The sequence below is a fragment of the Magnolia sinica genome, chromosome 1 (genome assembly GCF_029962835.1).
Source record: "Magnolia sinica isolate HGM2019 chromosome 1, MsV1, whole genome shotgun sequence".
In the NCBI taxonomy this organism is placed as follows: Eukaryota; Viridiplantae; Streptophyta; class Magnoliopsida; order Magnoliales; family Magnoliaceae; genus Magnolia; species Magnolia sinica.
Window position 1 is genome coordinate 137594900 of NC_080573.1, and position 24004 is coordinate 137618903.

A 24004-nucleotide genomic window follows, 5' to 3' on the forward strand; every position below is an offset into this window, starting at 1 on the left:
GATGCACACTCAGCACAAAATATCAATGCAGATGTGAACTCGTCCATATTTGGGTGGAGAAACTCGAGGTAAAAACCCCACATGATCAATTTCTGTATTTCGTGCTTCTCCCCACATATGATTTATGGTGCATCCAAACCACCTAAATTAATAAAATTGAATGCCCAGAGGATTAATTTCTTGGTAATACATGTTACGTGGAGCCCGAGGAGCACAAAACCCTGTGGGGCATGCTATGTCATGTCACATCAACCCCATCCATCAGTTTCTCCAGCTCATGTCAGGATGTGATACCAAAAAATTGAGCAGATCCATCACTTGGAGGTTCCGCGTAACAGGTTACTTGTTCCCCGTTTCCCACTAAAGGTGGTGCAAGCATCATATCTGCAAGAAATGCGCATTTTCAAAACATTAACAATACTTTATTATCACCGAGTCAACTGCGTTTCAATTGTGAGGAAGCCAAGTGCTGCTTAAGAAACTCATGCCCTTCTTCTCCCTCTCTCTGCCTAGCTGACAGATGAAAATGGAGCTGCCTTTGATTCTTAACTATGACATGTAAGATTGCGTCTCCCCTCTTCTTGCCCAACAAAATTTATGGGATTACGATTTTAACAAAAGACTGAATGCACCTTAATTTACACTGCTGAATTCTAGGATGATTGGGCCCAAATGCTCATTTAATCCACTAGATCTCAGTCTCATGCCCCAACATTTTCAGTTCTGTTGAGCCAGGTTCGAAACAAAGGGCTGGGCCACATCTCACAAGATGGGCCTGAAGAGTGTGACGTTCATAACATCTACTTGGAACCGCCAGGCCCACCTGCACCAATGGCAGGAAATTAATGGAAACCGTACATTTCATTTGATTGTTCACTTGTTCTCTGCCAGGGAACAATCGTGTACGGTCGGTCAGTTCAAGGTATGGCCAACTCAGACTATAGAAACAACTAACAAGGGCCTCACATATATGTTACTGCACAATCATGTTCATTGCAACCCACTCGGTAGCATGGCTGCCGTTTTCCTAGGCCTCAATAAAATATTCCCACAACAAGCTTACTGGCAGAAGCATGTCGATTTCAATTTCACGTGTCACCGGTTTTAAGTTTAAAACCTGATACTCTTGAACAGATTCCAGGAGTGCTCATTCAAGAGGTCCAACCTATCCATCCCTCGGTACATGATCCAACCTAAAATAAACAGCCAATGAGAGATGTCAAATGGGCTTGCTTGTTAGTTGCCGTCACCATCCATCGATATTTTTGAACATCCACTATGGGGCCCACCTTACAAATGGCCCAGATCATGCACCCTTACACATTGGCACATTGGGGCATTTGGGTTTAGTGTTTGACAATAATTCAACGCAGTTGCTGATGGCCTGTGGCTCATTCACCAACTTCTGCAATTCCCCAAAATGGCCATGCAAACCAACAAGATCAGAAGAAAATTTCCAAGCAATTGATCCAAAATAAAAATAATAAAAATCATGGATTGGCAGAGGGGCAGTGAACTTCTAAATAGTCACATTTAGTCAGAGATTCAAGCAGACTTATTGCTGGAATAGGAGAAAAAATCACAAATGCAGCAATCTGTATCTTTGTCAGATGGCCAGGCAGCTTCCTTCTTGAAATCAGTACGATACATAAAGAGGAACTCACACATCTTAAGGTTAAAATGCACCGACGCTCAAAATTCAACAACCCCTCCTAATTTCACAAGGAAATGGAACCTATGCGAACAAAAACAAAAAAAAACAAATACAGGTGACCGGCCAACATATTCACAGGTATCTGTGAATATAAAAGGTGCATCGGTACATGAGCATTACAACACTCGCGATTCTCTGCAGCCTGCAGTCTTGGTAAAGGGAAACAGAAATTTCTCAAAAAGGTAACAGCGAGAGAAGGAAATACCAGAAAGATGAAGAAAATTTACAACCCCAGGAAAGGCGGAGCACCGAATACCACACTATAATGCCTCAAAAGTTCAATCGCCTTGTAGACAGTAGAGCTGACGGATATTCCCAGAAGCTGCCACAGAGAAATAAAACCAATTCAGGTAGTCTGTTCTCATGCCTTCATTTTCTTTAAGTTAGCATATACAAGCAATAGCATTTTAATAATAATAATAAAGATTTGATGGTGCATCTGGCTCCGAGCATGCCAGTGCAAAAACAATGTCCTGTTGCATTGACACTTGGTACAATGTTCGGTTTGGTGGTCACGAGTAAAATCATGAGCCAATCTAACAGAAAAGAAATCCAATTTCACTGGATCGCAATCATGCATTTGACACATTAATAGCATAAAAGAACTCAGGCTGTACTTATAAAGTCAACATCAAGGATGGAAAGGTTCGATTCAGCAATTTTACAGAATAACCATGCAATAATTGGAAATATATATAGAGAGAGAAGGAAGATCCACAGAAACAACTGAGAAATAATTCGTTTTGTTGTAGCCCTGAACTAAACTAGGATAAAACTTTGCCAGGAGAATATCCTGCAATTGCCTTAGTGTTCATATTGGAGAGGCTCCACCTTGCAATTGTATTACTTTCAACTCAGACATACAAAGGACACAACTGTAATTTGAGTTCAACTTAAACATCATTGTAATTTGATTATTTCCTCTTTAATTTGAAGTTTTGAACAGATTGTTGGCAAGCCAATTCGCACCACATCCAAATGCAGCCTTATGTAGCTTGTCATGCAGATACATAGAGAATATATAGCTATGTTAGTGAGGTCAAACTTTTTAAAGTCTTCTTCAACCAAGTTACATCAGGTTTTATTAAGTAACAGATCCTCTCTACCCAACAAGGGGGGAAAAAGGTACTTCAGACCTGGAAGATCGATCTATTCATGAGAACTCCCTAAATCAGCCCTTAACAAACCAGCTGTAGAGAAAGTTTTGGGAGCATCTTCCTTTGTGTAAAGCTGTGGCACAGCTAGAAAACAAGGTTTGGGAGAGTATTAGCTTCTCACTAGGCTGTGGTGAAAGAATCAATTTTTGGGGTGACATTTAGGTGGCAACCACCCTTTGAGACAAGATTACCCTCACTTGGTTTCCCTCTGTCCTTCCAGCAATTTCTCGGTTGCTGCTTGCTTCATTGGCGAACACAACTCCGGAGTTTGGATTCCTCCCTGCAGGCGGAACTTGAACTAAGGAAGAAGAGTGTTTTCAGCTATTGCAGATACTTGGAGGCATCTCCCCATCTCCGGAATCTGTTGATTCATTAGTATGGAACAGAGATAAATCGGGATCCTTTTCTGTCTATGTATGAATTTCTTATGATCGCCCCTGCTCCTCCCATTTCTCATACATCCCATATCTGGAAGAATGGATGTCTGCCCAAGATTATTGCTTTCACTTGGCTCGTGGGGAGAAACAGAATGCTCACCGTTGACAATCTTCGAAAGAGGGGAATGATCATTCCTAATGACTGCCTTCTCTGCAAGAAGGATGCTGAATCGGTTAATCACTTTTTCATCTTCTACCCTTTCACCTCAAGTTCCGTGGGACAGAAATCTTAGTTTTGTCAATATTAGTTGTCTTATGCCATGTTCGGTTCAAGGGCTTTTTGAATCTTGGCATGAGGGAATGCCATTTGTTTCAGGGAGAGAGAAATGGAGGAAGGCCATGTTGGCAGCCCTTTGGACCATTTGGGGGGAGAGAAATGATCGCTGTTTTAGAAATATGGACAGGACCAGTCCAGCAGTCACATATTTCAACAGCCTTTTGGCTTCTGTGCAATTATGAGGGTTCAGTTGGTGTCTGTACTCTGCATAAGATTTTCACTTTAAAGTAGGAAGGCAAGCATGACTTGAAACAAGAGTAGAACGTGGTTGGAGTATCATCATGTGAAGGTAGGGCTCAGGGCAGTTGAACACCTATTCAAGTACAGGGATTTTTATGTTTGCAAACACACCACGAGAATTATCCCAAAATTTTAGAGCCAGCAAGACACCTGGTCAGCTTTGCGGATAGCCAACATTATTTTGCAACAATTTCAGGCATGAAGATTAGATGGGCCCATGGCTACGATGATGATAATGATGAAGGTAAGAAGATGCACCACTCACAAATTGATACAGATTACGTATCACAATGCATATGACTTGCCTGGATAAGAAGTGTTAAATAAAATAATAATAATAATAATAATAATAATAATGGAAAAGGGGGGAAAAGGGGAAAAAATTTAATTACCATATAGCCAGTCTTTGAAGTGTACGTGCAGAGCAGATGCCAACTCGCGTTTCCGATTCTCCTCAAGTTGCACATCCCTCAAAGCTTGTTTAATATCATTTAAAACCTGATGCTGGAAAAGACACATCATATTCAACATTTAACAAAAATAAATAACACAGATCAAGGTAGCGAAAATGAAGATGTTGAGATGAATGAGGGGTGCAGACAAGGATATAATTAGGAATGACTGCATTCGAGGGAACTAAGGAGAAGTATTTTAAATGGTTATGCTATGTAGCATGTAGCTTACACTACTTAGCTCATGAAAATAGCTTAAGTCGCGTGTAGCCCACACTACACGCTATACACTACATAGAGTATGTTACACACTACGTAGCTTCCATTATAAGTTATATTTCACTACAACATTAAAATCATTTAATGTTTTCAATGATTTGTTATATTTTTTATTTTCAATAAAAATTAGTTAATCTTTTCAATGCTTTTAGTAAAATAATACAAATAACAATATTAAATCAGTTTCATTGCTCTTTCTTTACCTTTATAATTTTATTGCCCACTCCTATTACACCATAGGTTGCATTTGATTGCACCAAATATCATGAAATTTTATAAATTTCATTATTAATCAGCCTAATTTGGTGCAAAATATCATGAAATTGGTACGACCAAGCACGACCTTCATTTTAAATATAGTAGCAGCATGTAGCTTACGCCTCACGCTTCGGAGGGGTGAATGCTACCCTACACACTATTCATTATTTAAAACATTGCTTAGGAGTAGCACCAATAGGTAATAAAATGAGAGAGTAGACTAAGATGGTATGGCCATGAGCAACAGAGACCAAGAATTGCACCAGTTAGGAGTGAGTCGATTGAGTTGAAGGCACTAAAAGGGCACGGGGAAGGCCCAAAAGGATGTGGATGGAGGCATTAAGAAAATACCAGTGTTGTAAATAGCTACGCTCTGTAGCATGTAGCTTACGCTGCATAGCATAGCTTAGCCTTAACATTACATAACTCGTGAAAATAGCTTCAATCACATCCTACGCTATATAGTTCACATTACAAGTTATTTTTCACTACATTAAAATCAATTAATGTTTTCAAAGTAATAATATTAAATCAGTTTCATTGCTCTTTCTTTACCTTTATACTTAATCATTGCCCTTTTCTATACCTATAAGCTGCGTTTGGTTGCACCGAATATCATGAAAATTTGTTAAATTTCATTATTAGTCTAATTTGATGCAGAATAGCATGAATTGGTGTAACCAAGCACAACCTTGATTAAAAAATTAGTAGTAGTGTGCAGTACACACTTACACTACACACTATGTAGTTTATGCTTCGCACTTCAGATGGGTGAACACTACGCTACACGCTATTTGCTATTTAAAAACTGGAAACTATTTGATCTATGGTTTAACTGAGTATACGGTCTGTGATAGAGTGGAATAGGGTAACAGGATTTGAGTAACTGAACCCAATTAGTTTGGATCAGGCTTAGATGATGATGAACATAATGATCAAGCTAATAGAATGCAGTTTATGCCTGAGGCACCAGTATTGCAGTATGTAAAATAAAATCAAAAGTTAAGCTTGGCATATTGGGACCGCAAAAACCAGAACCTCAATAACTCATGAAGTAATAATATCGTTAATCAATTGCGGATGACACACTGAAATAGCCTGCCATAAGCTGCATGGTTAAGACGACATACATTTTTCCTCTGAGATGCCATGTAAATCTCGGGCAATGGAAATGGGTTATGTTTTGTGGACTGTGGTGAATCGCCTCCAAGCCAGTTAGGAATCTGCAACCAACATTAAAAGAGTACGCAGCATAAGTTCAAGAAAAACAACATTTTAATGCAGTTTTAAGTAGGATTCAGATATGGACTAATATATCACTGCCGATGTGAGATATTGGAAACCTGAAACGAATGGTTAAACAAAATCCATCAAGAAAATGCTAAGACAGGCAGTAGCAATGCAGAAAACATGATCTAATCATTTACTGTCCTCTAAAGTGACCAAATATAGTATGGGAGTGTACCAAAAAATTGGTGAAGTGATCAGGGTCAAGGCATGTAGCAGACTCCGCTTGAACATCAGAGACCCCTGCAGGATGAGATAATGAATCATGTGGATCAACCATTCCCAACACCACAGGTTCATCCCATCTGTTGACAGCTGCATTAATGCCAGCTTGAGACATGTGCTCCTCCAACTGTGAATAAAATGTATTGTATGGTGCCACCTGGTAAGCATAAAAATAAAATAATAATCCATAAACTTTCAATCCTTCCAGTGCATGTCTCAAACCCACATCTTTCTATACAACAATTGTTTCACAAGATAATAAAGACAACTCCTCAGGTAAAGGCAGCTACAACTGATTCCTTTTCTTTTGTGGCGCCTTAGTTTTGTGTTATATTCTTTTCCTGCCTTTGGGTAGGCTTTCTAATAAATTTTGTTCTCTCAAAAAAAAACAAAAAAACTCTACTCCAACCAAAGGTTTGGCATATAGAGAGGACGCACATGCAGCGTCTTATGATGTTCAAAACTGGGACATGATGTATTTAAGACCCTCAAACCATTGATCAGAAATCACATATCATACGGTTTCCAGTAACAACAGCAAGATGTTATTAGGATCTCAATCGACAAAGGAATCACAAAACTTCCAGAATGCATGACACCTAAACAAACTGAAACAAAGGTGGTGGTTGAAATGACCCAACGCCTTGATGCTTGGAAAATGAGCAAGTAAAGAGGACTTAGTACTTAGCCACAGTCTGCTGACGTGCAGACTTCCGCATACTTCGGGCTTTTGGCTATCGAAACTGTTGATATTAACAGGCCCAGCTGCCGATGGGAGATGTCTTAAAACTCTTCCATAATGGAAGATCCAAACAATTCAATCAGTCATCAAGAAGTGAATGCGAAGAAAATAATAATAATAATAAAAGTGGTAGTTGGAAGGAAAGGCCGAAATGGCTAAATTTTGGGAAACTTTTGGGGTTTCCCTCATCCACAATGGGCCCATCAGATCAGCAGTCTGGATCACCATACCCTGGGCCACACATGCATTGAACATCAGCAAATTGTACATTTGCTGGCACCTAGACCCTTCTAGTTTTCCTGGTAAGTTACTATTAACTAGCACTACACCAAGAGCTACATGCAACGATACCGGAACGGAAGGACATGTACCAAATGCGGTTTCATATTCATAAGTGGTCACGAATAAAAGGACTGCATGAGATTTCATATTCATAGTAGTTTAATTTCATAACCTCGGAAAGAATTCCATGTCTTCTTCCAATGATATCATATCCTCTTTTTATCTCACAAGACTCATAAGCCATATTCTCAGGGGCATATAGAAGAAGATGATAAAAAGGCACAAGATGGCATGCAGGAACACAAAGTCAAAATATGTGCGGGCAAGTAGCACTATACTCACCTGCAGTTTATGGTTGTCCCCAAGGATAAGTGGTCGTTGATTAACCCCCAAGAAAAACACACATTCACGACAATTGGCAATACAGATGCGTTTTGTGGCTGTAATCACATGTACCCTTTCACAGTGCTCTACTCTTACAGACTGCAAAAACATGAAATATATGGATTATGCATTCAGATCCAACATGCAGCTAATTGGTGAAAGAATTGCAAAAATGTGTTGCATACTCAATCTACGTGAATACTTTAAGACAACAATAATGGCATGTGCCAGTATTACACAGAATCATGGTAATATATTCATGATAGTGATACATGTGCATCCAGAAGGTTAGCAATATCATAAAGGTTACCTTGACCAAAAATCAGACGAATCAATTCATCATCAGGTGGACCTCATCTGTACTTTGGATCTTATCGATGACTGTTCGTTGGTGGTGGTTTGGTCCACATGGAGAGTAGATCAGCCCGACTTTTGCACCAGGTGTCATTCATAGTGGCACCAAGCTTTTAGACAGGTTTGATGGTGTACGAACTTGACATGTTCATTCTCATGTAGTAGGATGATAACATATCTTCCACCTACTTGCATGTGAGACCTCACAAATGTGTGTGTGCAGTGTGCACTGCATGTGCATGTGTAAGGGAATTAATGGAGCCAAACGAGGGGGAGTAGGCTCGGGCCTGACAAAATCAGAATTTGAATATGGCCCGGCCCGAAACAGTTCAAAATCCATGCCGAGACCAACCCCAGGCCCAGCCCATTGATAGCCCTAGAGCCAAAACCCCAGCCCACACATGTGAGGGTTGGTCGAACATGTCCAGTCTGCTCAGGAACAGTGTATATGCTACAATAGCATGGGTATACAGAAAATAACTTGGTTATCTGGCAGGATAACTGAATGGCTGTTTATACAAACCCTTATAAACCTTATGCATGATATTGTGGCAAGTTTAGTAATTTAGTAACTCTAGAAGTCTTTCCGTTGTTATTATTTAATTTTATAGAGTCCTAGCTTTAAAAATCTTTCTATTTGTTGGAGAGAGTTGTTTCAAAATAGGAAATACAGAAAGCTGTTTATAAATAGCCATATGCATATGATGTACAATTACTTAAACTGACAGAAATTTGGAAATTTTGGTAGGCAGATGAGTGAGATGATTGGTAGGTTATCGACCCTAGAAGAGAGAGGAATAATTCTGGCCCATGAGTACCTAGGAGAAATAATGAAGAATGTGGAGTCAGATAACCACTTGCCTAGCCAAACTAGGTTTCAAATGTTAGGCTGAGACAAAGGTAATTATGTATTAGTACGAGACCTACCAAGGGTACCAAAAGCCTCGTGACATCATCAAAACAATAAAATTTTGATCTAGCAAAGTGATGACATCATGCATACCTTACCAATAGCTCCAAGAACAATGGTTGCATCAGAACATCCATAGATAGTCGCATATCTTAATGGGGCTAGTATGTAAATCACCGAATCATGACAATTTATAACCTGCAGCAAACAAAATTAACGTGACGATACATCGTAAATTTAATTTTTGAAAGGAAACTTTCATGGTTTCATGCAGTAATACATGCATAAAGCATTTGAGACAGCTTAGAGGGAGGGAGGGAGGGAGGAGGGGGAGGGGGTTTGGAATCACATGTGAAATTGCGTCTATAACTTATAGTCAAACAAATATTGAACCAGTTACACAATATAGTCAGAGAAGTATGCATAGCCTCCAAATAACTGGGACAAGGCTATGGTGACAATGATGATGGTGATGGGCCAGAGAAGTATGAACATTGAATGCATGCATGACAAAAAAACATTAATGTCTTATCCAACTTCAATGGCACTACCCAATTTAAATAAATGGGATCTATCCTAACCAGTTACTAAAAGCTATAGATGCATAGTCCATGATACCTGTTGTAGAAGAGAAAAACACATTCCATCTGAATGACCAGAAGGGAAGGCGCAGACCTCAAAATCTAGTGTGGTCCACATGACAGCACATCTACTTAAAAGCAAAGGGTATGTCAAGGAAAAAGGAAAAATAAAAAACTCAAAAGGGTATCAACTTTGTCTTGATCAGTAAAGGGAATAAAATCTAGAAGACTTCAACGCAACCTTTGTCCTATAAAAGGGTTTGGTTAGGGGGTTGCTTTTTATGTTAATAAGCAAAGGTTCATTAAACAGACTTAGGATGCATTTCAAAAGGTGGAGCATGTAAAACTGAATCACCATAAGAAAAATAGACCTATTTTTTTTTTTCTAACAACAATTGACAAAAGGATTTTATTAGAAGCAAAGCGCCTAAAAGACTACAACCCAAAGCAGAGCAGCAAAAAAAAATCTTGGGTTTCCTGTTTCTATGATATCAGCAACTGCTCATGGAATTCAGATCCATGATTTGTCATTGAACTTTCTCAACCAGTGCCAGCACATAATTATTCCTCTAAACATGATCAGTTGGTTGCAGAGGGAAGAATGTTCTGCAGTGTCTAACTGCCAATATCACATACTGATATAAAATAAGCTGCTTGCAGATACAAATATTAGTTATGAAGATAAAATATAGGTTATCAGTAATAGCCATTCGACGAGCACCCAAGGAACAGAAGAATTCTGTCAAATCCAGCCAAGTGACAACTCTTTTTTTTTTTAATAGCATCATAGGATTAAAAGCCAGCCCAATTGGTTGGGATAGGTGCTTAGATGATGATGATGATGAACATCAATTTATTTATTTTTAATTGTGTTACCGTACATCTCTCCAACGCTTGTCTCCTTGTTGAAGAGCGAACATACTTTGCGAGTTAAATTCCTTTCACCTGAATACATTTCTCTCATATTTTCCCATACTTTGTTTGCAGTCTTAGAAAAGATTGCGTTGATCTGGGGCTCCATAGCACTCCTTAGCAACACTCTAATCTAAGCATCCTCAGGCAACCAATCTTCATATTCTAATGAACCTTCTTCAGGTTTGGGGTAAGTCAAATATTTTAGCTTTCTTTTGCCTGTAAGGAATACCCCCACCGATGTGGCCCATTGTGAGTTATTTGCTCCATCGAGTTTAGTCGATGTAATTTGAAAGTTCATCAACTCTAATGGAGATAAAATCAAGGTATAAGGTATTCTGTATCGGTAACGGTGGCTGTAACAGTCACCACTGTTACAATACAGGTATCGGCCGTAACAGCCAATATGGGGGGGTGTAACGACCATTACGACCCCCATAATGGTTGAAAAAAAAATATGCCCAAAAAATTCAGAAAAAATACCTAGAAAATCCATAATAACATAAATATTCCAAATATGTATTCATTTTTTTGTTTCAAACATGTTTGTGGTAGTGTAACGGTCCACTCTTTGGTGAGAGTGTTGTATTGGGTTGTCTAGTGAATTTATGAACACAGTTATGTATTTCTACTGTTTACACATCATAATCAAGCATTAGAATCAGAAATCGAAAAAAAAAAAAAAAAAGAAGCATACCTACTACTTTTTCAATTTTTTGAAAAAATAGCCCTCGAAGCTTCCATTCGCCCAAATCGCTTCAATCTACTGTTTTAATCCTAAAAACTATAGTATTAGTCGAAATCTGTTGTAGAATGATCTAGAAAAGTTTTTGGAATGAGAAAAGTGAAAAAAATGATGAGAAAAATGGATTTGCATAGAAAAGAATAAAAAAAAGTGTCCATTTTTTTTACCGTTACGAGGCAATCGTTGGCCCCCGTAACGGCTAATACGGTCCTTTAAAAAAAAAAAAAGTTGCCCCGTTTCACCCCATATCGTGTAATAGCCACGGCCATTACCCATACGTATTTAGAGCTAAACATGAGTCGAGCTAGCTCAAAAAACTCACTCGAATTGACTCGGTTGAGCTCAATCCGACTCGACTCGCAAACTGGTTCAGGTAAATCCGAGCCCCTAACCCTGTAACTTGAAAAAAAATTGAGTCGAGTTTGAGTTGGGTCAAGCTCGACTCAAAACCAAGCTCGAACCCGACTCGCTCTAAATTATATATATATATATATATATAACATTAAAAAGTTAAAGTTAAACCTAAATCTACCCTACCTAACCCGACAAACCTTTTCCCTCTTCCTTTTTTCCTTTTAGCCTACTCGAGCAGCAGGCCAGCAACGACCCCACCACCCCACGAGCGGCGGTGACCCCACCTCTCTACTTCTCTAATTTCTTTCTCTTTCAGTCCTCTTCAAGAATCAATGAGGTATGTTTGAATCCAATGGCATGTCTATCCATTAGATCGCGTTGGGTTGGGTTGTGTCAGGGTTGGGTTGGGATGGTCAAGGGGGTGCGTGGGTTGTGTCGGGTTGGGTCAGGGTTGGGCTGGGATGGTCAGGGGGCTGCTTGGGTTGTGTCGGGTCGGGTTGGGTTAGACTTGACATTGACATTTGAATTTTGAACATATTATATTTTTTTCTTGTAAATTATGTTGACTTCGTGATTTCGCCTAAAAAAGTAATTCTCTAATCTATTAACAAAAGGTCTTGTGCAGAAATATCGTCTGATAACCCATCCATCGACGTTTGGGATTACGGCACCCAAGCCTACTCCCCAATATCTTGAAGAATGAAGATTAAATGTTGTTTGTTTGGAGACAAATTCGTAAACAAAACAAAACGGCTTAAAATACACTTATCCGGATGGGAAGGAGACGCAAAACCATGTCCCAATACCTCGCAGTAAGTACGAATTCTATTTTAGGCTCTCTTGGACCCCTCTGCACCAAATTCAACTAGCAAAAAAAAAATATAATAACAAGCCTATTATAACATATGAAGATTCAAAAATAGAGAGAGTGAATTAATAGGGAAGAAGAAGAGGAGAATGTTAAATTAAAAGCTCTGGAAGAAAAACAACTAAAACTTGACTTAAAGATAAATAGAGAAGAAGCAGAGGTATCGAGATATCGATGTCCTCCAAGACAACATGACGTCGAGGCAGGGCCAAGCACAAGAAGTAAGAAGAGCAATAAAACATCAAAGTTTCTCTCCAGGCTCTCCTCATTCTATAAGATGTTGGGAACTCCTTATAAATCAACTCACAAAGAAGGCTTAAAAAAGTTAACTAAATTTATATAGGAACATGATGGTAAAGTTTCACCACCTTCTGATTCAGAAGAAGTAAACAATTATCTAGGAGAAAATAACACCTCCAAATCTGCAAACATAACTCCTGTCATCGATGAAACTAAAAACGCATCAAGTGGATGGGATGACGAAGGTGATGATGATGGATCCGGTTCAGATGAAGGCGATAACTCTCTTAACTACCAGCAGGGAATGCGCTCCTCATATGAATCATATTAACAAGTTGTTGATGAATGTTGAGTGGGTTTAACGTTTTGTAATAATAAATATTCTTATGTTGCTACTTGTTAACTTGTAATAACTTGTTATGCACTGCCACTGCACCTACGTTGGTTCTAACAATCCTGATTTTATCATTTTAATGATTTTATTACAATTTTTAAAATGGTATTTAAAAAATTCAACTAACTGGACTCAACTCGATTTGAACGGCTCGCTCGATCGAACTCAATCCTAGCTTGACTCGGCTCGAACCAGCAAGTCGAGGCGAGCTACAAGGATGAGCCCGAAGACCGAGTCGAGTTAAGTTCAAGCTTGGGTCATGGTGGGGTCGAGCTGAGCCAAGCTTGGCCTAGCTCAACTCGAACTTGACTCATGTTCAACTCTATACATATCAGCCTTTATGGCCGTATCGTAACGAATACGGGACACATTCATAAACTACCTGGCTTCATTCTTCGTATCCATAGGTTTAGGAGCAAGAAATAAATACCCAAGGGGAGAAATTTTGACTTGAACTTACTCAACACGTATACGAGAAACCGATGTATATCGCTGATTACGATCATTCAATGCTGCTTCTTGTCTCAACGCACATATTGCTTCTTTAACACTTGTCATACACACTTTCAAGTTTCAACACATACCAAACTCCTCAAATATGATCATAAATCTGGCCACAAATGCATGATGCCCCACTTTTATCCATCATGATGGATTTATGAGAAAGTGAGCCTCACACTCATTTATGGAAGTCAATTACACAACCCACCGTACGATTGGTAAGAGAGGTTCGTGTGGATCAGCCCCCAAAGGCTTTAGATTTCCTCCCTCAAAATAAAAGAAAAGAAAAGAAGGAGAAAAAAACGTTGAAGATGAAGAAAATAGCAATCTTGGATCACGCATGCTTTGCTACCATGTGCATTTAATTGAGAAAGTGAGAGAAGGAGATGAGAAAAGAGGAAGAAAAGAGAAGGAGAAAGAGAGAATAGGTTAGGGATGGACGATCCCACCTTCCCTTATTTTGTTACAAGTCAATCACTCAAAGTACAATATTGTCATTAGTAATAAAGGCAAAAATCCCAAACATGTCCTAACCTAAATTTATAAAGAAACAACTTAGTAAAGTGAATTTAGCATTAGAGAGATGTATAGACACTACTATTCTAATCGTTTTACCAGACACTTCTACTAATGTTAGAAGGATATGTGTACAACAAACAGATAGACCTTTACAAGTTTACTCCAGACGTTCCAAACGTTAAGAGGGCATACATGCAGGCATGCCTTCTACCAATCCTCCTGATCTATCAGAAGATTATTATCCTTCTAAGTTCCTCTCTACACCATCAAATGAAGGTAATTTACCTATTGCTCTTCGCAGGAGAACACATTTGTGTAGCATCCTATTTCCAGCCTTGTTTCATTCACTGGTTTATCTCCTTCATTTTGACAATTTGCCCGGTCCTTGTTGTTTGTGTATATTCCTCGTTATTTCCAGGAGGCTCTGAATGCTATGGAAGAAGAAATGGCTGCATTCCATTAGAATAAAACTTGGAAACTACCAGCTGGAAAGCATGTTGTAGTATGCAAATTAGTGTATACAGTGAAGCATAACAGTTCAGTTGATCAATTGAAAGCTCGGTTGATTGCGAGAGGATACTCTCAGACTTTAAGACCTTCTCCCACGCAGCAAAGCTCAATTCTGTACGTAGGGCTGTTCACGAGTCAAGCTAGCTCGAAAAGCTCGCTCGACTCGGCTCGAGTCAGCTCGGATTGACTCAGCTTGAATGGCCGATTCGAGGCGAGCCAAGCTAATTATTTGAAGCTCGAGTTGAGTTCAAGCCAAGTTCGACCGGGGGCATTTCAACTCGACTCGAACTCGAGCTCGAGCTCGGCTCGATTAATAAATATATTAAATATTATATATTATATATATTATGTATATATATATTATATTAATATAAATTTTAAGTTTAAACTTAAAAATAAAAAAATAAAAAACAAACCCTAGAGTCTCTACCCGACTGCACACACCCCCTTCCCTTTTCCTTTCTTCTCTTTCTCAGCCCATTGCCAGCCGCACGCCCGCCCCGACCACCACCACCAGTTTTTATTTCAGCTCCACAATAGTATGATTTCAATATCTTGATATCTACTTCTTAGGTGAGAAACCCAAAAAATTCGAGATGGGTTCTTCTCAGATTTGTTAGAGCTTCAAGGAAATCCAATGATCTGATTGGCTAGAGCTCTTTACTTGGATTTCTGATCTATGTTCTCCTCTGTTTCTTTTCTAGTACTTGGATTTCTGCTGGTGGAAGAAGATAAAGAACAGATCGGTTCTTACAGGTTTCCTCATCCGATTCGAAGCTTTGTTTGGTTTTTTCATCGGGTTTTGCTTTGATTCTCTTAAGATTTTTAAATTTTTCATCAATGGAGGAGGATCAAGAACAGAATTCATTACTCTCTCACCCAACAAGCTCGAGCTCGACCCGAGGTAAACTCGACTCGACTTGAACCACTAGCTCGACTCGAACTCGACTCGACAGCTTTGGCAAACAAGTCGAGCTTCAATGTTGAGCTCGAGGCCAAGCTCGAGCTCGAGCTCGAACTCGAGTACATCATGGACAAGCCAAGCCAAGCTTGGCCCACCTCGACTCGACTCGGCTCGATGCCCACCTCTATCTGTATGTGTGGTTATTTCCATTACTACATATTTGGATTGGCCTCTATACCAAGCTACCAGGTTGATATGAAAAACACCTTTCTGCATGGAGATGTAGTTGAAGTATAAATGGAGCAGACAAGGTATGTCGACTCAAAACATCAATTTATGGTTTGAAGCAGGTTCCAAGGGCTTGGTTTGACAACTTTATGCTTGGATTTGAGATGAAGCGTAGCCAAGCAGATCATTCTATGTTTATAAGGCAAAGTGAGAAAAGCACTATTATGTTGGCTATGTATGTGGATGATATTATCGTCATGGACAGTGACAGTAGAGGTGACAGTATAGGAATTGACAAGTTGAGGATTTTCTTGCGACAACACTTCTATACGAAGGAAGGATTTGGGTCATCTTTGGTACTTCTTATGAATTGAAGTCATCAAGTCCAAGATGGGAATCATTCTATCACAACGAAAATATGTTATGGATTTATTGGAAGATACAAGCCTTCTAGGAGCCAAGCCTGCTGAAAGTCCCATGGATACAAAAAATAAAAATAAAAATTGAGTGTGGATCAAGGAGAACTGATTGATGATCTAGCAAGATATCGTTGTCTGGTTAAGTTTATTCAAGCTTTACGGGATCCTCACATAAAGGTTAGTGATTCGTATTCTTAGGTATCTAAAGGGAGCATCTGGTCATGGTATTCTTTCTTAGAATAATGGTCATCTCCATGTAAAAGGATATTCTGATGTAGATTGGGTTGGTTCTCCATCTAATAGGAGGTTGACTACTGGCTATTATACTTTTGTAGGAGGAAATATGGTTACATGGAAGAGTAAGAAGCAGAATGTGGTGGCCTATTCAAGTGTTGAGGCTGAATATAGAACTATGCTCCATGGAACATGCGAACTCATTTGGTTGAAGACACTAATGGGCAAGCTAAGGTTTGTGGTGAATACTCCTATGGAGCTATATTGCAATAATCAAGCAGCTTCTCACATTGGCAACAATCCCGTCTATCATGAATGAACCTGTTAGCGCACTGATTTGTGCATCGTGTTTGTCAATCACGTGAGTACTTGTGTCATGTAGTCGGTTGAGCCTTTGGAAGTTAAAGACTGAAGACACAATAGTACAAGAGAATCAAGGAGCAAAGAACAGGTAAATGCGGTGCCTTAGTGGCCCTAACCCTTGACACAAAACAACCTTTGAACATACAAATGATCTTGGCTTAATAGGTAAACCTTGTTGATCATCCATCAGCCTTAGAAACCTAATTAGAACATGATAAGTAAGGATAGAAGAGGTGCAGAGCTGCTATGAAAACATACGCCCAAAACAAAAGATTTCGAGTGGTGCTCGATCCCATCGAGCAGACCTCAAGGGGTCTTTGATGGCATTGAAGACCCCCTCGATAGCATCAAACAAAAAGTCAGATATGTCCAACAAGAGTTCAACATTTTATTTGATTTTCTCGATGGCATCGAAGGTTCACTTCGATAGCATCGAACAAGTAACTCAGATATGTCCAACAAGAACAAATCATATTATATGATTTTCTCAATGACATCGAACAAGTAACTCAGATATGTCCAGCAAGAACAAATCATATTATCTGATTTTCTCGATGGCATTTACAGAGCCGTTATCTACCCGTTTTCTTATCGTTAGAACTCGAACTTCTTAGAAAGGGCATTCAGTTCTTGGGCATATGGATGGATTTTTTGTGCAATATAAGCTTAGGTGAATTCATGATCATATCCCTCATCCCAAGCATCTAAACCAATGAGTTCTAAATCATATTCCTTGAGATTAACGCTCTAATAAGGATTCCAACCTCCACTTTAAAGATGTGCTTGAACTCCTCCATTTTATAGAGATTAAACTCAATCTCTATAGGCATACCATTGTCTAAAACCTCTAGAAGACCCATCTAGGTGAATCCCCTAGGAATTATAACTTTCCATTAGTTGTAGAAGATTCAACCAACCTCCCATCACCTTGGTCACCTCAAAGGATCACTACATGCAAAGTGTTTGATCTTGGAGCTGGAGTCTTAACAAAGCATCGGCATCATGGTCAGGTGAGCAAAGGGGAGCTAATTGAAGCATGAGAGAGAAACAATCAAGCAACCCAAGAAGGAACTACAAAGGGGCTTAATCCAACAAATAAGATGTCGAGTGTAAAAGGCTGTATACTCTCTTTTCTTATGTAGGATTGAGGGTAAGAGTTTGTGACCCAAACTCGACTGAGTTCTTGTGTAAGACCTTGGCTCTTGTGTAGGGCCTAAATCTAAGTTCATGTGTACGACCTAAAACCTAAGTTATTGTATAAGACATTGGCTCTTTTGTAGGGCCTAAATCAAGTTCTTGTGTAGGCCACCATACATGGGTGAGTACGTGTTAGTCTCCATATGAGCCTCCAGCGGGAGTAAACATAGGTCCTTGAACTAGGACTGTGGTTATTGGTTAGCCTACAGAAAACCAACTACAGTCTCTTGCGGGAGCCCCCGACAGGAGTGTACGTCAATAGGTTCTTGTATAGGACCAAGGTTTGTGATGAGCCTATGGAAAACTACATAAAGTCTCTTACAGGAGCTCTTCCTTGTGTAGGATCGTAAATGTTAAAAGTTAATTAAAAACCTCCAATAGTGAAATCCGGTACACTTATGGGTTGAGTACGTCCACCAGGAGTGGAGTAGGGAAACCGAACCACTGTACATGCTTGTATTTGGGATTGTCATTTGAGCACTTGTTTAATTATACTTATGTGATTGAATGGTTAATTATTTGTATGCATGATTAGATGAATGTTAGGATTTGACAATTGGCACATCCCATACACACATGTACATTATCATGTTGTAGACTAATTGCTTATTGCATATCATTTGTAGTCTATATGATTGGACCCTTTATTGGCTTGGAAGCCTTAAAGTTAATTGTGTTACTTAGCTTAATTTGCATAAGTGGCCAATTGTGTTTTAAAAAAGTGAAAATTTTATTTGGTCCTAATCCCTCCTTCTAGGACATAGCCTTCATTTTCGCACATGCAGCCGTGGTAATCCCATTACACCACGGGTGAATTTTCAGAACCAAGCATATCGAGGTCGACTATCACTTCTCGAAAGCCTTCCTTGACATGAGTGTTGCCAATCTCATAAGCTTCCCCTAGTGCATGACGAATAAAAGTTGAAATTTGCCACTAAATTCCTACCTTCATTCACAAGGAAAGACAGGCCCAAGGCTCTGCAGAACTAGACAAAGCCCTTTCCAAAGTTTCTTCTTCTTCTTCTTCTAGCAAATCCTCTTCCATGATTACAGTCCCAGAAATGGGAGCATTCTAAAACTCCCAAGCTGTCTTCGAAGCTTGGATTCACTTTGTTTGAGTCTCTAGCCAAACCAAGGCTGGAATACCAATTGAGCACCCATCAATATTTAACTTCTACGTCCCTAGGAGAGCTAATCCAATGGTCAAGTCTGTTTTCATCTTCATTCCACCACCCATCACCATTCTCCACTCTCGCAGTTAAGAAAGGAACTTCCAACTAACTCTATATCAAATTTCAACACAAGCCAAACTAATCAAGAGCTTTTCAAGAAAAACAAACAGAGGTGAGCTAAACAAAGACAGCTTTCCTCTTGAAGCTGTTACATGAAGATTAGAATCAAACATGAAAAACATCAAAATAATAATAATAATAAAACACACACAACAACAAAAACAACGCCAAGTGACAGACAACGATGCATCCTACTGGTAAGAACTTTGTTAAAAGAGAAACGAATATGGATACATCTTTAGCTATATGACAACACTGCATACAACCTTGAAGATTTTTGTCAGAACATATGATCTTCAATGTTACAGATCATAAATTTAACTCATGGTTATAGAATAAATCCTCTGTAACAGCCACTCCAGATCAGTGAATCTATACATCAATATATGAAGAAGAATGCCCACTCAAAACTCCAAAAGTATTACAAAAATACCCAGAAGTCAATTCTTCCATTCAACCTATGCCAGAATTCATGACATTTCAAAATTGATCAGTGAAAAGGTTCAAGATTTCAATCCTCACCTTTACAGAGCATCCTTTGATATCACATGCTTGCTTTATAACAGAAGCTTTAGAAATTCCCTCCACAAAAAATTGACTTCTTGAATATGCAGCACTGGAAGGCATGGAGGTCCCACTCGGTGAACTGTTTTGAACCCTAGTCTGACTTGTGCAGGCATCAGCCATGGTAACGTCTGGATCAGAGGCACTTGACGGACTACTTTCTTTAGCTGAAGCCTTCTCAGCAGTGTGTTCCAAAGCATCAGCAATATTTTGCACAAGCCAATCATGAACTTGTGCAGCAGGAACAGGAACAGCAGGCATGTCTGGATCTGAATTTGCGAAAAAAGGTGCAAACTGGCTCAGCGGGGACCCCTTTTCACCAAACTGAATGAGGAATCCAAGGTGATCGAACCTTTCTAAAGTCAAAACCTGCATGTGCAACAATAGTTGGACACTCAAACTAACAAGCCCAGAAAGATCCTACAAAATTACTTCCATTTGCTGAAACAAACATAACTCATAAACAATAGAGTTAAAATAGCTACTTCCGAAGGAGTTATATGAGGAAGAGCAGAGCAGCTATATAATCATAGAGTACTTCCTGCCAAGTAAAGCTATCTATAAGCAGTTGAACAGCATGCATGGGAGAATAGGCTTCATCTATCAAGCAAATTCCAGCATGATTTGTTGGACTCCTCTACAAGAGATCGGGCAAGTAGTCCACACCCAAGTGTTGGGACTTCCACACTTTATTGTGGTCTGGTTGTTTTCCTTTTCTTGTATCTTATGTCCCCTTTCTTTTTCTTTTCTTTTCTTTTTTTTCTTTTTTTTGAGAAGTATCTTACATTCCCTTTCCTTCTGCTTTTAATGAAAACGTTCAGTTGTAAATTATTATTTTTTAAAAAGGATTTAGAAAATTGCTCAGTTTAATTGGAGGAACAAGTTTTGAATCAAGCTGATACGGAGGAACAAACTAACACCATTCCAACAGAACATAACCAACGTTCTAAGTTTTACAACCTTTTTGGTGTTGCGACTGTGTGTTTAGAAAGAAGAAGGTAGATGTCTGGTGGGCAACCAGTAGTAAAACTTTTGCCAATCTGACTTTCAAAAGCCAACCCCAAATTGCTAGGAGAGAGCTATGATGAGGGTGACAAAAGATTTCAGGGAAAGTTTTAAGGGTTGTTGGTTTTTCCAATCTCAACCTGAGACCATATTAAGCAAAGGAGAAATGTAAAACAAGAAATACAAGTAGCACTCCAATTCTACCAACCAGAGATTCTTCATCCTCGCCTTCTGCAGGCTCTGCCAAGAGAGCAAGTATGTTAGCCAAATGTTTCTGTAAGTAGGATAACTGATGAGCCTCTTCGTCAGCCTGTGATGGCATAAACCGCCGACTGTTACTTCGGGCAAGCTGCAAAATGACATAAGATTGTGTTTATATTTTGAGATGACCATCGTTAATTCATTACAAAACATCACAGGTTAATACGAACACCCACTAACAATTAGTTCCAAGGGAGAAGGCAATGTCAGGCATGCTGCACCACGGCCAAGTCCAGCAACTCATCCACCAAACACATGACATACAAGCATATGCTAATCCAGATCATCCAAATCAGCACTATTGTGGATGGAGCATGAATCTTCCTCCCTCCACCAGATCATCCAAATCAGTACTATTTTGGAGGGAGCCTGTCCCTCCCTTTCTCTCTACAGATGGCTAAGAATCTTAAGACTATCCATTCAGTGTGATTATCCAGCGTTGCTCCATCCAAAATGCAGCACACAAGTTGTACAGCCCAAACTTAACATCCATGTGCGCCACCTGGATGGTGAACGAGTTCTACGGCTAAGCAAGTTGCAACTTTCCTGATATCACCCAGACACTTAATTTCAAATTCAAACTAACAATTGCAGAAACAAATTATTCTAAATCTTAAATCAAAAACGGGAAAAATCCCCATACTCAAGGGTGTCTGGAAAAAAAAAATTGAAAAAAGGAAGACTATTTACAAATATCAAGCAACTGATCAAAATATTTCTCCAATTAGAAATGTCATTTGTCTCCTGATATTACAATTATTACAATCGTTTCCATTTCAAGCCCACCCTAAAATGACTGTAATGACAGTTGGGGACTTGTTATTCACTCCAAACAGAGAGTGGCCAATTCAAACTCTGAGCAATTAACTTTCTTGCAATTTAATCATGATCTAAGTCAATCACATCCACAACAACCTAGAAAAAAGACAAAATGATGTCCATTAAAATTATAACCACCGTTATCCACATCACCATGGTTGCATTTGGATATGCTAGTGAATTGGATTGCAATAACTAGGGCAATAGAGAGAGAGTGAGAGTGAGAGAGAGAGAGAGAGAGAGAAAGGAATGACCAACATTTAACCAGTTCTCTCAGTGTTTAAAACAAGCATCACACAAATGACCAGCATGTAAATATAATTAGTTCTGTTAGCATTCAAAACAAAGGAAGTACCATGAAATTGCAGTTGCATCCCTTTCAAGTCCAACATGCAATTGGGCAAGTATTCCTTCAATAAGATTACTAATGAAGGTAGTTAGAATTTCATTTCTTCCACTGCATGAATTAACCCATATCACGAAATTCTGCCGATTGCCAAAAAAATACTATAAATTTTATTTTTATTTTTTATTTTTAAAAAAGAAATCCAAAAATTCCAATTTCATACAGATTAGGAACGATCCATCAACCCATTTCCTATTTTACAAAGGACTTCATTGAATCATATTATTCTGAAACTTCAACACATCCAAATCGTGAGATTCCTCGGTAATCGAAACAAAATGCAGAACTAAGCTACCATGGGATCACTCCACAGCATTGGCCATCACAAGAATGCCACTCCAACATTTGCAAAAAACACCAAAAGTAGCAAAAGTTCCCGAAACTGAAGCACTATACCTGGAGCGGCGAGAGCGCAGACAGGTAGCCATCAAAGGCGGACGTGGATGGCCAGACATCGGCGACGGCGACGGAATCCTTATGTGATCGAGGCAGCAGGCGCTTGTAAGACTGGATGTATAGGAAGAGGATGAGATCAAGGACATGGGCGCCGACGGACGGGATCTCTTCGGGGGTGGCGGTGACGAGGGGATCGGAGTCAGAAGGGAGGACGGAAGCGAGAGTATCAAGGACGAGTTGGGCGTGATCAAGAGAGATCTGGAGGGAATCGGAGATGGCGTGGGCGGAGGCACGAAGGGAGGGAGATAAATGGATGAGATTGTCCCTGAGAGGGACGAGGGTGGAGGTGGGGTCGGAGAAGATGAGCTTGGAGATGGGAAGGAGACCGTACTCGAAGGGCTCTCTTCTTGCATGGAGGATGAGTTTAGAGGATTCTTCTGCCACTGCTGCTTCTTCTCCTTCTCCTTTTATAGGAGTAGACATCGTGGGTTCGATACCTTCGCTCATCTTGTTCTTTCAGAGAGAGAGAGAGAGAAAGAAAGAAAGAGAGAGAAAGGAGATGAGAGTAGATCTTGGGCAAATGGCACAGGGAGAGGAGAGAAAAAAGAACTAGGATCCTCTCCAACGCTGTTTTATGCAGTGCCTAAAACAACCCAAGTATGTGGGGTCCACTATGTTTTACATGTAAAATCCACTCCGTCCTTCAGGTTATATCTTTGGTTCTAGATCCTGGAGACAAAAATCAGATAGATTCGCAACTCAAGTGGGCCACACTGCAGGGAACAGTAGGGATGGTGCCAACCATAGGCTTGTGTTTTGGGGCCATCATGGTGTGTATCGTTCATCAAACCCGTTAATCAGGCTTAAGAGGATAAGGAAAAGATTAAAAAAATCATCCAGATAAAAAACTCATGCAGACCTCATCGTGTGAACTTGGTGTTTTTGGTGGCCATTTTACATTGATATTGTTGGTGTAGCCTTTATAAGATTTTAATTTTTTTTATATTATTAACGTACGGTAAAATTGATTTTTAAAGCTCGATAGACGGAGTTGATTTTATTTATAAAACATTGCGGATCCCACAGATCTTGGGTGTCTTACGCGCTGTGTCGTTTAGTCTTGCAGACCATTCCGGAGAGCGGATTAAGTGAGACCCCGGCCTCACCCAAGACGGGGCGACCCTGACCGTGGGTTTACCATGGTCCCACCTGATGCATGTATTATGCATCCATGCCGTCCATCCGTTTTTTACAGATCATTTTATGGCATTATTCTAAAAATAAAGTAAATCCA

At 39.6% G+C, this 24004-nt stretch overlaps 1 protein-coding gene across 2 annotated transcripts; it reads right to left on the reverse strand.

Moving 5' to 3' along the window:
- Nucleotides 1-1512: 1512 nt before the first annotated feature.
- LOC131220242 (uncharacterized) lies at nt 1513-23276 on the reverse strand. Of its 2 annotated transcripts, none has more exons than XM_058215207.1 (9): nt 22711-23276; nt 21037-21177; nt 19782-20192; nt 9092-9196; nt 7693-7833; nt 6280-6483; nt 5945-6037; nt 4218-4323; nt 1513-2036 (listed from the first exon to the last, which is right to left on the reverse strand). In XM_058215207.1, the coding sequence occupies exons 1-9, from the start codon at nt 23215-23217 to the stop codon at nt 1993-1995; spliced, it is 1752 nt and encodes a 583-aa protein (XP_058071190.1). In that variant the 5' UTR covers nt 23218-23276; the 3' UTR covers nt 1513-1992. The 2 variants fall into 2 exon arrangements, with proteins under 2 accessions (XP_058071190.1, XP_058071183.1); XM_058215200.1 differs by having other exon boundaries at nt 4218-4329; nt 22711-23275.
- Nucleotides 23277-24004: the final 728 nt, after the last annotated feature.

What these genes read in the sequence shown, in the direction of transcription:
- LOC131220242 (XM_058215200.1), bottom strand. Translation starts at nt 23,217, where the DNA reads ATGAGCGAAGGTATCGAACCCACGATGTCTACTCCTATAAAAGGAGAA. An exon ending in GGGACAACCATAAACTGCAG is followed by an intron (nt 6,484 to 7,692) that starts GTGAGTATAGTG and finishes TATGCTTACCAG; the next exon opens with GTGGCACCATACAATACATT. An exon ending in ATCACTTCACCAATTTTTTG is followed by an intron (nt 6,038 to 6,279) that starts GTACACTCCCAT and finishes TGTTGGTTGCAG; the next exon opens with ATTCCTAACTGGCTTGGAGG.